General features: G+C 54.2%; 1 protein-coding gene across 4 annotated transcripts in view; it reads left to right on the top strand.

Moving 5' to 3' along the window:
• The window catches only part of Drc11 (dynein regulatory complex subunit 11), a 124,991-nt gene that overhangs the window by 84,057 nt on the left and 26,462 nt on the right, over positions 1-14,472 (top strand). For all 4 annotated transcript variants that reach the window (XM_078018294.1, XM_013359121.4, XM_040268057.2 and 1 more), the window contains 2 exons: positions 5,253-5,360; positions 8,766-8,965. In XM_078018294.1, the coding sequence (XP_077874420.1) occupies positions 5,253-5,360; positions 8,766-8,965 (308 nt within the window). The remainder of the gene's footprint in view (positions 1-5,252; positions 5,361-8,765; positions 8,966-14,472) is intronic.

The following is a 14,472-nucleotide window of genomic DNA, read 5'->3' as shown; positions in this document are numbered from 1 at the left end:
ACCTCAGTGGAAACGGAGGAGAGAGATCTGACACCAGGGCTGGTGGCAACCTGCAGGGCATACTCACTTTTGAACCTGAGACCAAACAGGGCCACCAGGCACAGTGGGAGTGCAGAGAGCCGTCTGCTCTGACACTGGATCACACAGCCACAGAAACCGGGGAGGAAGAGCTGGTCAACACAAGGGCTTAGCGCCTTCAGTGTCCTGGGCAGTACTGGTTGGCATGAGAGTGGGTATCTATGGGGTGGTGCAGCGTGAGGTAGGCAACTGAGAAGTTGTGGGGCCTGCCACCCACCCCATGTCCTGAAGACAGAGAGTGGGGTGTATGTGTCATGTAGAAGGAGTTGGGGAAACTGGAAATCCACACTGGTAAAGCACAGAGGCCCAATTCCCAGGAACTGATGGATACTCTTAAAATCCTAAGATTTTAAGATGGATACTTTTAAGGTAGGGCGACCATGATGAATACCAGGGTGCATGGCCTTCCCAGCTCTGTCCATCAAAACACCTAGAAAGAATGACCTCCTGGCTCTTGGTGCAGGCGGGACCAACCTGTAGCCACAAAAGCCCCTGGCCTTCGGGTTGTGTTCTTAACACTCCATCTCCCACGGAAGAAGCCAGCACTTCTTGGAGAAATGGCCAGTGCCAGACAGGGCAGGGGACACAGAGAGGAGCCCGAGATACCTCCTGTCACATGGTGACGAAGCTGTCAGAGATGACGGGGTTCACGGCAGAAAACAGGTTGAAGAAACTCGCTGATGAAGAGACAAGCTGACAAAAGGAAACAGGAGACAAGTTGAGCGAACTCCTCAGGCCAAAGGGGGCCAGACTGAGCTCAGTGAGGATAAGAAATACGATGTATTGAAATCCATAAGACATATTTTTATTCAAAAGTTCTTAACAACATTAAAAAAACCCTAATTGTCATCTTCACAGAGTACGACCAGAGGCCAGTTCATTGTCTTACAAACTGGCAATCAGAAAGTTCCAGGCATTTGCTCTGTATGTCCTCACCCCCGGGTACCCCAGCAGCAGGTGAGGGGTGTCTTCCTTTTCAAAACCATTCCAGCTAACCGCCAAGGTCAAAGGGCGTCAGGGCATTGCTGTGCTGCTACCCCGGGGGTCCAAGCACGGGAGGCTGCTAAGCTCTGCGGAGGGCAACCCCCTGACATCCTCCCACATGAACACGCAGCCTCCGGGGTGGATCCCAGTCTGATGGGCCTGCAGACCCAGCTGCCATTCTGCTGGGGCTGGCAGGATGGGAAAGCCTCTGGTCCTGGGACAGCCCCAGCTGAACCTCTCTGTCTTTGGTGGCTTTTGGCTTTTGTTCCTTAAGCGGAGCTCAGTGCCTTCACGCCACGCCCTCGGGATGGAGAAGGACTTGAAGTCTGGACACTCCTTTGCTCATTGGTCACTGGCTCCCCAATGTCTTTCTGGTTTTGGAACACAGCAGTTCGTGCCTGGAGCTTCCTTCGCCAGCCAGGCCGGACAGACTTCCCACGTAAGGGGACCTGGAACCAAATAATTGCAGGCACCTCTCCTCAGTCGGATGCTCTGATTTTGATTGAACTTCTCGGTTTCTCTGTGACACCGGCACACAGAGGCGCGGCCTGGCTGGTTCCCGAGCAACCTGTTCTCTTCAGAGCTGTGTGCTCAGAGCCCTACACAGCGTCAGGAGGGCAGCCTACAGGCTGTGCCTCCTGGCTCTTCCTCCAGGCAGGACAGACAGGCAGACCTGGGCTTTTCCAGCAGGTCCAGCCATGCTCCAGAGGGCTGGGAGTCACTTTGGGAGTCAGGATTTGTAGTCCTGCCCCCTCCCAGCACCACTCAGATCCCGGTCACCACCCCCTTCACAGCAGGTCTGGCTGCAAGAGATGGAAGAGGAGAGGACAGAACCAGAGGCTGGTGGGCCTGCCTGCAAACCTAGCCCTTCCTCCCCCCCCCCCGCCTCCCCAGCTCAGCAGGCCACACCCCTCCCGGGCCTCACTCTACACTGTCCGGTGTCCATCTCCATACGCTGGCCCCATGCCCAGGAAGCCCACTCTGAGGTGTGCAAGAAACAGCACATTTCCTCACAGCCCCCAAACTGCCAAGTCCTTCTCAGGAGCCCCATCCCACCCCTAGGGACCAGCAAGCTTCCCAGTGGGACCAGCGTGCTACAGAGATATTCTGGACATTAGTGCCCATGAGGACCCCCTAGGCCACCAAAATGCAGGCTGGATGCCCACCGCTGGACCCTGGCCAGACTGGGTTTCTCCCCGGGCTCCACCTTGCCTCCCCCAGGATCTTCCTGTGCCTCTCTGTAGGGTGGGTGATGGCAGCCACCGCCTGGGAAAGTCTCGATGAGTTCTGAGCATGTGGCAGCAGAAGCACCCTGGCCAGCCGCCGACACCCCTCCTGCTGTCTCCAGTCCTGCGTCGGCTCAGTGCGCTCCTGTGAAGAAGGTATTGGCTCTGTGGTGCCCCACACGTGCCTCCTGACCATCCACGTCACAAAGCACAAGACACAGAGCAGGCTGGCCACTGGCTGAGGAGAGACAGAGATGGGTTTCCCTCTGGATGACCCTGTCAGCACCAGGCCTCAGAGACAGCTGCGTTTGGTTGAAACTGAGCCCAGTTAGTGTTTTCCACATTCGCCCTGAAGTCCTCCCCTGCCCTGAAGGTCGGAAGACTCAGCGGGTTCCCAGGCGCCCATCCCTGGGGGTTCTGGCTCAGGTCCTGTGCATACAAAGAACATCCCAGGCAGCTCCCAGGCAGGCTGGCAGAGCCGCTGCAGCAGAAAGGACACAGGAGCACTGAGTCTCTGAGACATGTGGCGTGGTCCTCATTGTCACCGGGAAGCTCTGCGCAGGAGCCAGCTCACCTGGGCTCTCTCTCGCTCTGCCTGGTCCCTAGAGGGTTCTGGCGTGCAGGACGGGCTGGCTCAGGCTGGGGATCACCACTCAGCAAGTCCCGAGTGCCTCTCAGAGGCTCCCAGCCAAGGAGCAGCTGTCCAGGGAGCCTCCCGCGTCCACTCACCCATGTCTGAGGAGCCTGTTTAAAGACCCAGATTGCTCCATTTCCCTCTTTCTTACACGGTTAGGGACAATGGGAACGTGGGGCTGATTCCGTTTCCATTCTGTGGGTGTTGGTTGTTTCTCCTTACTGGGCTCTTCCACCCTGATTCTCTTTACTGTGTGCTCATCGGGGACGATGTGCAGAACCACCTTGGCAGGTCGTGGCTGGCCTGAGGAACGCCGGCTGGTGGCCTCAGGCCCTGGAGGCCAGTGTGAGGGTGCGGGTGGGTGACCTGTCCACCTCTGCCCTGCGCAGGTAGCTGTGGCATCTCTGGGGCTCGTTGGTGTGAAGCGGCATCGCCCGTCTCTCCCTCCTCTGGGCGTGGTGTTCTCCTTTTGTGCCTCTGTTCACGTCCAGTTTCACCTTTTTGTGAGGACTCTAGCCCTATAGCATTTAGGGTCCACCCTGATGGCCATGGGCCAGGCCCTGTCTCCACAAGGTTGCACACCGCGGTTCTGTGTGCAGAAACCGCCCAGGGCCAGGGCGCAGCCCACGGCAGGGTCCATTTCTCCCCTCTCCTGGGCGTCTGGGCCCTTTCTCACGTCCTCTGTCTCAAACACCTCTTCTGCTGTTTTTCTCTTTTCTCCCTTATGGAAGGTCTGGACCTGTGCGGGGAATCCAGAACTTTTTGAGCTCTGGAGTGGGTGGGAGAAAAGATCCCCCACTGGGCCATCACCAAACACATGGCTGGTTACAATTAAGCCCTTCGATATCTTCCGATTAAACCTGTAGAGACTTATTTCTGTTTTATTCCTTTGGCGTCCCCAGCATGGGGAAGGCCTCCAGCGAGGGCACATCTGCCATCTTGGGGTCTGGGCTGAGGACTTGCAGGCAGTCAGCTGGAGAGAGGATGGCTAGTATGTGCTTTCCGAGTAGATGGAGCCTCCTAGCTTGGCAAACCGCCTGGGCGATTGGCACCTTCACTGTATCAGAACCAACACTCCCTAATTCAATTTTATATGATCTGCTTTACAAAAGAAAAACCATTAGGTTCTGGAAATATGGTGAGTCTGGTCATTAATATGGGTTTACCTAGCAGGAGAATCAGGGTCACTTCCCTATCCTCTCTAACGACGTGTGTACGGTTAATAAGGGCTGGGTGGAACGGGTGCTGCGGGACCTCTCTCCTGGTGAAGGCTGAATTAACCACTCTGGTATTTATTACTTGCTCATTAAAGAGCGTGGGCATCCGAAGCCGTGGTGGAGGTTTCATCATCACTCATCCCTGCACCCCACACCCTGCCCTTGCCAAGGACTCTCTCATTCAGAGGCCTGGAAGCCTGCCCTCTGCAACAAAGCAGCCACCGTTGTCTGGATTTTAACCCTACTGCTCTTAGAATTTGCAAAAGCATATAAGCTTTTGGTACTTTTTTGTGATTCATACGTGGGTATGCTCTTGCATCCCTAAACCTCATGTAGGAAACCATCCCAGACACTGCTGTTCGTTCATTGAATATTTTTACTACAAATTCAGGCACAAATCAAGAGGATCATATGATCATATAAAGGCCCATCCTCGTGACAAATGGAGACAGCCAAACTAATTTTCTTGGTGACCTTATCTAAATTAGTTAGAAAATAACGCTTCAGATTTATGGCTGGTTACAATTAAGCCCTTTGATATCTTCTAATTAAACCTGTAGAGATTTATTTCTGTATTATTCCTTTGGCAACCCTTTAAAAATGATAAAAATGTAAATGAATATTACCTTCAGAAGGAGATGTTTCTATTTATCCTAAATTAGACTCCTACCCTTCCTTTCAAATGACTGCATTTTAGATTTCAGATTCGCACTGCTGCAAAGCAGATTCCACATGGGTCTGAAATAATTTATTTTTTAAGTTTGTGCAAACGTTATATATAATCTCTTAGAATATAAATAAAGCAAAACCAACTGGATTTTAGCTTCCTTTGCATGTCCCTCGTTTAAAAACTGTATCTCATTCCCCAGAACCCAATATTCAAATGTTATTTGTTTAAATATTAGGTGAGTGTAGTCACCAATGTAATTCCCAGTTAATTACAGGTAGGACAGCGGTGTCCCCTGGCTTGGGTGGCTCTTCAAACCGTCCTCTAGATAGACGTGTTCTTCACAGTGAGTCTCCATAGCCCCGCTCTAGTCACTCTGCAGGGTGAATGAGTGTTCTCCCACCATTTTGCTCTTCTGTTGCTGATCCCCATTTCTCTCCTCTCAGGTGAGTACAGCTACCTGGGGACCACACTCCGCCACGTGTCCATAGAGCCCATGCCTTCCCTCCTGGACGTCCGACAGCTCATCACGCTCTACGGGATCTTGCCTCTGGGTAAGGACCACTGGCCCTTCCACACGCGCGCGGGTGGTCCCAGTGTGGATGTTCTTTGCAGCTTTGCTTCTGCTACTGATATTTCTGAGTGAGCCTCGCTGCCCTTCGACAGTGCGTCCCCAGCATGGGGACGTGCTCCAGGGAGGGCATCTGCCCTTCTTTGGATCTGGGCTGGGGACTTTCAGGCAGTCAGCGGGAGAGAGAATGGCGAAGGCAAGCACCTCAGTTAAAGTGAGTGGCATCAGAGGAAGCACGGGTGGCTGTGGACCTCTGTGCATGGGCTTCTTCACTGCTCCTGCGCACAGGCAGCCTCTGGGTCCCCGGGCTCACCTGAGGCTGGGCCAGCCCCCGAGGTCCACTCTCACTGCTAGCCACAGTTTGGCATGCTTCCTCAGAGCCTGTGCAGCGCCAGCCTGTCAGGTTCTTCTCCCCCACCTCTGCTGCTGTCACCCCAGGTGTGCCCAAGGCACCTGGAGCAGGGGCAGCGCCCCAGGGGGCAACTGTGACGTAGAGGTCTCACTGTCTCCTTTGCTTGCAGCGGGAGTAGTTTGAGCGCCTCCGATCTAAAGAAGAGCTTAAGCCAATTGGCAAGAAACAGTTGAGTCCTCTTCTAACGTCATGTCAGACACAGTAAATGGAACCTGGGGTGATGTTAACACGCACATCCCAGCAAGTAGATGGATCAGGGCAACAACTCAGGGTCTACAACATACAATATTCACAGGGTCCATGTAAGTAAAATAGCAGGTTGGACCTCACCCTCATCCCAGTGTGTGGAAAGCCCACAGCACGCAGGGCCAGCAGGGCCCGGGCTGTGGATGTGAGGGGCTGTGGGGGGTTTCCTGTCGGAAGCCGTGAGGGTGCCCAGGAAGCACTTCCCCTGCCCTGCGCTCCTTCATCAAAGGGCCTGCTGTCCTGCCCGCCCTTCTGGGCACAGACCCCACGGGGCTTTTCTTCCGACAGAGGTTTTGTGTCATGTCTGGAATGTTTAAGAAGCCTTCAGGTCCTTAATTTAAATTTCATGAGTTGTCTGCAAACCAGAGGAACCCAGAAAGACCCCCACAGCCCCCCAGCCCCCCCAGCCCAACACCTGTGGCTGCCACTCGCCTTCCTAATGCATCAGGGGAAGGTCAGGTGTCAAAACAGTATCCAGTTACAGGAGGGAATGTGGGGTTCTTGTTTTCTGGGCTCTGATGGCTCAGGTCCTTGGTGGTGGCCACTGCCTTTCAAACCTGGCCTTTCAGAGAAGTCACACAGCCACTCTTCACACCAGACTGGGAAACAGCCCCATCCTGGGCTCCCAAGAACAGGTTTGAGGCTCCAAAGCCACCTGAGTAGGTAAGAGACAGCCTGGTGTCTGTCAAAGAACCAGACACCAGGAAGACCTGGGAGAAAAGGCCCAGAGGGGACAATTCCTGAGCAGAAGCCTGGTCCTCAGTGGGGACTCACAGCCATGGCCACTCCCCACCACAGCCATGCAGGTGGACTCGGTGACCGCCTTCCAGATGAGCAAGCATCTCCAACTTGGTGAGGGGTGGGAAGAGGCAAAACTGGGATCAGGATCCAGGAGCCTGGCCTTCCTGTACTCTGCAATCCTCCCCCACCAGAAGCTCCCGTGGCTCTCGGCCACCCCAGCAGCAGCAGGGAGAGCCCTGCTGACTCCCAGGTCCACCCGCCCACCTTCAGCCTCCTTGGGTCACCTGGTTCCCAGGTGCAGAGGCCTTCCCCAGCCACCCTCTTCGCCTCTGGGCCGTCGGCCTGACCCTCCTCTGGCACGTGACTCCAGCACGTCACACACACCTTCTCCGGCATCTCCTGCTGCCCCTGCCCAGGTGCTGTCCTGGTCCTGTTCCTTCCCCCTGCACCTCTTCCAGCCCCTGGCCCCTGCAGTGTGCCATGCCGGCCACCCTTCAGGGACCCCGACAACTGGTGGCATCCTTCTCATGCCCCTCACTGTCCATCCCCAGTCACCTACTGGAATCCCTCACCACAGCCCTGTGTCACTGTGGCCCCCGGCTGGAGCCTTCCACCCTCCTCCTCAGGTCAGCCTTGTACTGGAAACTTCTATCACCACGTGGTCAGCCTTGGCCAGCTCTTTGCCCTTTTAGGCCAGTTGTTAATGTGCCCGTGTAATTATGATACGCTTTTCCTTTTCCTTTTTCTTGTACAGGAAATTATGTAACATATGCAAACACGATTTTCACGATTATCCACCGTCCTCCACGTGAGCCGCCCTCTGTAGGGTGACATTGAATAAGCGTGTATGGGGTAGTGGGAAGTGAGGAAGGCACACGGTTCCCCGGCAGGGGAGGGGGGCCAGGCCTCCCTTGTCCATTCAGCCTCGGGGTATGGAAGGCTGTCCAGGGTCCAATTCCTTTCTCACTATGCCTGATCCGAGCTCTGCTTGCATTCTCTGCGATGGAGACTCCCCACCCCCGGAGATGGGCAGTGTGGTTGAGAACACAAGGCAGGAACCTTGGAATAGTGACAATAATTCAAGTCACGTTACTACCCAGCGTTGGTCTGACTGTGCTGCCCAACAGGACAAAGGCCAGGGAAGAAGGAGGAAGCCGAGGCTACTTCCTGCCTGGGTCTAGGCACAGTCAGCACCACTAAATGCTAGGAAGGCGGGCTCCAGGGACCCTCCTTGCCCACTTCACGGACTCCGTCCCCACCTTCCTTCCCAAGCCTGCAGGGATTTGTGCTGTTGCTGGGAGGTGGAGAACCCTAAAGAAATAAAAGTAAAAATCCAAGAAAAGCTACTCCAGGAGTTCAGCTTAACGCTGGGAGTCAGGGAAGGTGTCTGGGAGAGGGAGAAAAGGAGGCATTGAGTGACCACTGACCCTAGGGCTCCACCCCAGCTCTGGTGTACAAACCAGAGACGCCGCAGCCCAGGGCAGGAGCCTCGCCCAGGCTCACCTTCTTCCCGTGGTCATCACGGTGCAGAAACCAGGGCCACATGAGGTGCCAGCCCTGAGGCTCTCAGTGAAGGGCCACTGTGTTCTTGGCAGGTGTTATGGTCTGGATGTGAGGTGTCCCCCAAAGCTCACGGGAGAGACAACTGGGTGGTGGGATTAACTGGGTGGTGATTGGGGCAGGGTGTGGCTGGAGGAGGTGGGGCGTTGAGGGTGTGGCTGTGGAGTCTGTATCTGTGTCTGGCAAGTGGAGTCTGTCTGCTGCCTGTCCGTCATGTGAGCCACTCCCTCCACCACACTCTTCCACCTTGATGTTCAGCCTCAGCTGGAGCCCTAAGGAATGGAGCCTGCCTTCTGTGGACTAAGACCTCCGAAACCCGGAGCCCTCAAATAAGCCTTTCCTCCTCCACAGTTGCTCTGGTCAGGTCTTTCAGTCACAGCGGCTGATTGAAAGAGCAGGATTTCAGAGCCTCTGCCCCCACCTTTCCAGGGTCTGCCGCCGTGCACGAGAAGGCTCCCTTGGTGAAGTCCTTGCTGCTGGCTGGGCCGTCCGGGGTAGGGAAGAAAATGCTGGTCCACACCATCTGCACGGAAACGGGAGCCAACCTCTTCAACCTGTCGGCGGCCAACATCGCTGGGAAGTACCCTGGCAAGAACGGCCTGCAGATGATGCTGCACATGGTCTTCAAGGTACGTGCTCCTTTTCTCTGGCTCGGATTCTCCGCCCTCTTTCAAATCACATTTTCAAGTCCCGCAGATAACTTTTTTAGGCAAACAAGCGCGTCTCTCTTTAACTTCCCCATTGCCTCCTCTGTCAATTCATGGGTTGCCGCCCCTGGCTGAGCATCCTGCGATTAGGAGCAGCTTCGTTTTCCATGTAAACACCCTCCTGTGCCATCCAGACCCCCCACCAAACCCTTGCACAGCCCAATGAAAATCCAATCCACAGTCTCCCTCCTCAGCCCGCCCCGCCCCGCTGTAATAACATGTATCAGGCATTCGCACTTGGGCTTCGTTGCTCATGTGGCATAAACTGCTGGGCTCCGGTGGCTCCCAAGCATCAGCTCTTTCCTCGGGAGACCTGGAGCAGCTTGCGGTACGCTAAGCAGAGCAGGGATGTGAAAAGGCAAGGGCTCCGCAGGGTCTGCTTGGTCAGGCTCCACGTGGGAGGTGGTGACAGATCAAACATGCACCGACGAGGTAAAGGACAGCCACTGTGATCTAAGTCGTTAGTTAGTGATCTAACCCAGTATCGGCAGTTCCTTCTCGGCATTCAGCTAATCCAGCCTTCCACAACTGAGTGAGTGAGTGACAGCACTGGGGTTTCACCCCTCAGCCACTGTCCTCCTAACAGCAGCGATTGCTGGACTTGAGAGCAGAGCCTCTGCCTGCGTGGACTGCCGACCTCTCCCAGGCGGAGGCGCCCTTAGGAGATTCATCCGCTTCGTCACTGTTTTCCTGATGGCTTGGTTTGTCATTGTGAAGTGTCCCTGGAAATGACCCTTGTCATGAAGTCTACCTGTAGTCAATATTAATGTGGAGGTAGCCCCCCCCGGCTCTCTCGTGCTTACATCTATGTGTATTTTATGTATCTGTGTCTTTAAAGAGCATCTCTGTAACACTCCAAAGCTGCTTTTTCTTATTCAGTCTGACAATATGTCACTTAATAGGTGCACTTGCTCCGTTGTATCCATCCATCTTTATGGCCATTTCCCTGTCTACTCTCCATTGTCCATTTCTTTCTTATTCTGCGTCTCCTTTCCTTCCTTCCTTCCTTCGGGTCAATTCAGCATTTTCCCAGTAGATCCTGTCAGTTCCTCCGCGGTCCTTTCAGCGGTGTGTCCACTGTATGGCACAGGGCTGCTCGAGGTTGCACCCACCAGGCTCTCCACCGTCCACGTGGAGTCGGTGTTGTCCCCGTCCACGTGCCCAGCAGCGGCACAACCCCCTGCCACCCTTGCCAACTCGTAGTTCTGCAGCTAAATCAAAACTACAGTTGAATGTTGCTATCTTTGCCTCAAACAGCCATTGGTCTTTAAAATCAAAAGAGAAAGAGCCACAGTCTCCGTGGTCTCCACATGTCCACCGCTCCAACACCCTGGTCCCCTGCAGCTGTCCACACTCCCGCCGGCCTGGCTGCCCTCTCCACCAGGGAGCTCCCTTAGCACTTCTTTCAGTGCAGATTTGCTGCCAGTCAGTTTTCCTAGCTTTTGTTTCTTTCTCTTAAAAGTCTTTAACTGTCCCTAGCTTTTAAGGACACTTTTGTTAGACATCGCGTTTGGGGTTCACATGTTTTCTTTCAGCACCATGAAGACGTGACGCGGGCCTTCTGGCCACCAGTGCGTGTGGCGAGGAGTTGCTGAGCCGGGATCCCTGCTTCCCGGGGGCTCTGCCCTTCTTGGGATGGCTCCGAGAGTCTCCCTTATTTTGGTTCCTGCCTGTTTGACCGCGCCACACCTGGCGTTCCTGTTGGCTCTATTTACTCTGCTTTTGACTCAAGTGCATCTTGAATCTGTAGAATCATAATTTACACCAAATCTGGGGTATTTGGGCCATTGTTTCCTCAAATATTTTTTTTCACCCATCTTCTCCCTCCTCTCCTAACCCACCAGTTAGACATACTTCACCTGATACTGCTCCCTAGGTCTCTGTTCCCACTGGATAATCTGTCACTGTGTCTGCATTTACCTGCCCTTTCCTCTATCATCCCCAATCTGCTGTTAAACCCATGGTGTGGATTTTTTAGTTTTTGATACCTTTGTTTCTAATTCTAGAACTTGTGTTTGCTGCTGGGGGTTGGTTTTTGATGCTGAGCGGCACTTCTCCATCTGCTCATTCATTGACCATCTTTCCTCTAAGTCCCTGAACCTCGCAGTCCTCGCAGAGCTTCTCCACGCCTTCCGACGCAGCACCATCGCGAGTCTATTTCTGCTTGATTGCTTTCTCCTGGACCATGTGTCACATTTTCCGGGTTCTTTGTGTGATTAACAACTTTTTACCATATGTTAGACATTGTGGATGATACGTTGTCGAAGTTCCCTGGCAAGCCAAGTGTGGTTCTGGCAGGCAGTTAACTGACTGGCTGATGAACGTGAACTTGCAAGGCTTTGTTCTCTGTTTTCTTAATGTGGTCTGTTTGATTTTACCCTCAGTCCAAGGTAAATCCCCCAAGCCAGGGACGTGGTCTTTCCCCAGCTGCCGTGGAAGAAAGCCTCTCCAGGCTCCTGACGGGGGGGACCTGCGGCATTGACTCAGCCGTTCTTCCCTGAGCCTCTGGGGCTCTCCGGCTCTGTGTGCACACTTTGCAGGTCAGCTGCTGACCTGAAGGTGAGCTGGCAGCCGAAGCCAGGCAGCTGCCCTGTGCCCTCTGTGTGCTTAACCAACAAGCTAAGCACCAGGTCTTAGAGGAAAAGTAGTAGAAACCCATCTCTTGCCCAAATGAGCACCCAGCCTTGTTCACTCCAAATGTCAAGTTGTAGGGACACTTGGTATTGTCAGGTGACACACAGAAGCACACAAATATAAAAGCATGAGCAGTTTTCAAGCATCTATGCACCCCACCTTGCTGGGCTGTGGTTGCCTGTTAACTCATCAACTCTCCCCACAGCCTGGGAGGCAGGCACCAACACCGTCCCATTTGACTGATAAGCAGACTGGGGCACAGAGCATTCAAGTAGCATCCTTGGATGGCAGTGCTGCCAAAGCCTCCAGTTTCATAACTACATGACACAGCTCTGCCGGAAGTAGATCCTCACGTGTAGCCTCCTGAAGTGGGGCTGCCGGCCCAGCCCCTGCTCCTGGGGGCCTAGGAGCTCCTGGTGTGCATCTGGGGCCCAGCCAACAACATGATCCTTGTTCCAGGAGGTCATTTGTCCCACCGCTGGGAGGCTTTGTTCCAGTATCAGATAAGCTATGTTTGTGCTTATCAGAATGATCACAAACTGACATCGTGTGGACCACTGATGTCAAACTATTAAAACGTGGAGCAACACATTTATCTGCCTGAGCCGCGTGTCAGAGTTCAGGACGCTCACCTCGTTAAACTCCACCTTTATTGTGTGTATAGCTGATTAATGAAAGACACCAAGGTCTCGGGAGTGGGAGTCATTCAATTAAAACATGTTCACAGTGAGGCCACTGTGCGCCAGCTTGACTGACGAAGCAGCTATTTGCATTGCAAAGAGGTTTTGCTTTTAATTAACCAGAGGAAAGAGAGAGATTCTGCTTGTGTTGATAAGTCAAGGCAGGAAACTGAGCACGTCTCTGTGATATGTGAACCCAGGCCGGAGCACGGCCCAATGTAGCTCTGTGGGACCTGCCGGAGGTGAAGGGACAACTGGGCCTGATTCCGCCTCACCTCTTCCTGCGAAGAATTCCTGCCATAGAATTGATCCCAGAGGGCAGAGAGTGCAACTGGTGGGAGACTTCCTGGCTTCACGTCTGACTGGTGGCCCCACCTCACCTAGCCAACTGAGCACCCCCACCCCGGGGAAGTCACAGATTTATTACGTCACCACCACGAAGTCCAAGTCCTTTGTTATGGTCATTAGCAGAGGATTCTTTATCTCACACTGAACCCTGAAGGGCAGTAAGTAGCAGCAAGTGTTTCCTAAAAGAAATTGTGCAAGTCAACAGCGCTCACAGCAAATGTCCCTGTGACTATACGCAGAAAAGAAGATGTGTGACTTGGAAATATTAGAAAAACAGTCAATGACTATTGCTTAATAGCCAATTAATAAATATTTGGTGTGTGTGGGATGAATATTTAAAGTATTTGTGGACAAAGAAGTTAGCAAGGCAGGGCCATTACCGAGGACTCCCCCAGCTCCAGCCTGTCCCCCCCCCCCCGGGTCTCCGACCCAGTTCATGGGGGCAGAGGAGCAGAAGGGGCCCTTATTGGCCTCTAACAGGAGCAAGGCACTGAGGACGGTTACAACACTTTTCCTTTTAATGGTGCCAAACCCTGCCTGGGGTAGGAATTAATGTTCCCATTTTACAGACAAGAAAATTAAGACTTAAGAGTACCAGATGGGCCACATACAGGAGAACCAGAGCCTGGAATCTGCCCTTGAGCCGGGGCCTGACTCCACCCTGCCAGGCTGGCCCCAGCTGCCCCTGAGGGAGGCTCCCTGCCCTGCCCCACCTGGGCCTCCTGGGCCCGAGTGTCAGCAGGGACACTGAGCTAGAGTCCTTGGAAGCGTCCACAGGATCCCACTTCCCACCCAATCCCCCTTCCCTAGTGTCCCCTCTTCCCTCAGAATGGCCTGACTCTCAGGCCTCTTGGCAGAGTCAAGGGAGGCCAGAGCAGAGCCCAGAGGGAGGCCAGCAGGGGACTCACTGGCCTGCACTCCGGGTCTTGGGAAGGATGCTCTCTCCTCTGCAGTGGTTCTTGGCCCTCCTCATCCTCCTTCTGCACACTGACCTGGCCCTCTGGCCTGCGTGAGACCAGGGCTAGGAGACCAGGGCTAGGGGCCACCCAGCCCGGGGGGATGGACGTGCTGGTGCACACTACCTGTCTGTGCAAGGTGAAGTTCAGCAGGGCCAGCACCCCAGCCCAGCAGAGCCCATCAGAGGGCAGTAACAGGAGAAGAGGGAGCGGGCAGTCTGGTGACGCTCAGCTGTGACAGTTGAGGGGGCTGTGACAGCCCTGAATGGCCTGCTGGGCGAAGGCCAAGGTCAGCTTCCACCGTGCGATGGAGGCGGTTTCCGACTGAGGGAGGTGCACACTGGTGTCCAAACCTTCCACTCTTCTTTTTGTTTTTGTTGTTGTTGATGTTGTTGTTGATGATGTTGTTGTTGTTTTGCTTTTTGTTTTTTCGCACAGACTTTATTTTAGGCAAGATTGAGCTGAAAGTAGAGTCCCCATACGTTCCCGTCCCCACATGTACACACACGCCCCACAGTGGTCAGTGCCATTTCATCACCCAAAGGCCACACTCCCTTAAAACCTGTGGCAGTGGGGACCAGGCCTCAGAAGAGACCTCTGCCTCCACATTCATCCAAGACAGTGTGGAAGCAGAGCAGGGCCAGGAGGGAGCCCAGGAGGGTGACGAGACTCCAGCAAGCCACCAAGGGAAGGAAGTGGGCTCAGAGTCGCTCAACGGAACGCATTCATCTGGTCCATGAGGCTCCCATGGACGGAGGCTCCTTGTGAGCGAGGGATCCCCAGGATGTGAAGCACGCGTGGTCTCTTTCCA

This window comes from Ictidomys tridecemlineatus, chromosome 7, assembly GCF_052094955.1.
Source record: "Ictidomys tridecemlineatus isolate mIctTri1 chromosome 7, mIctTri1.hap1, whole genome shotgun sequence".
Taxonomy (NCBI): Eukaryota; Metazoa; Chordata; class Mammalia; order Rodentia; family Sciuridae; genus Ictidomys; species Ictidomys tridecemlineatus.
Note: the sequence above shows the minus strand (reverse complement) of the source record. Positions and strands in the feature narration are given on the sequence as shown.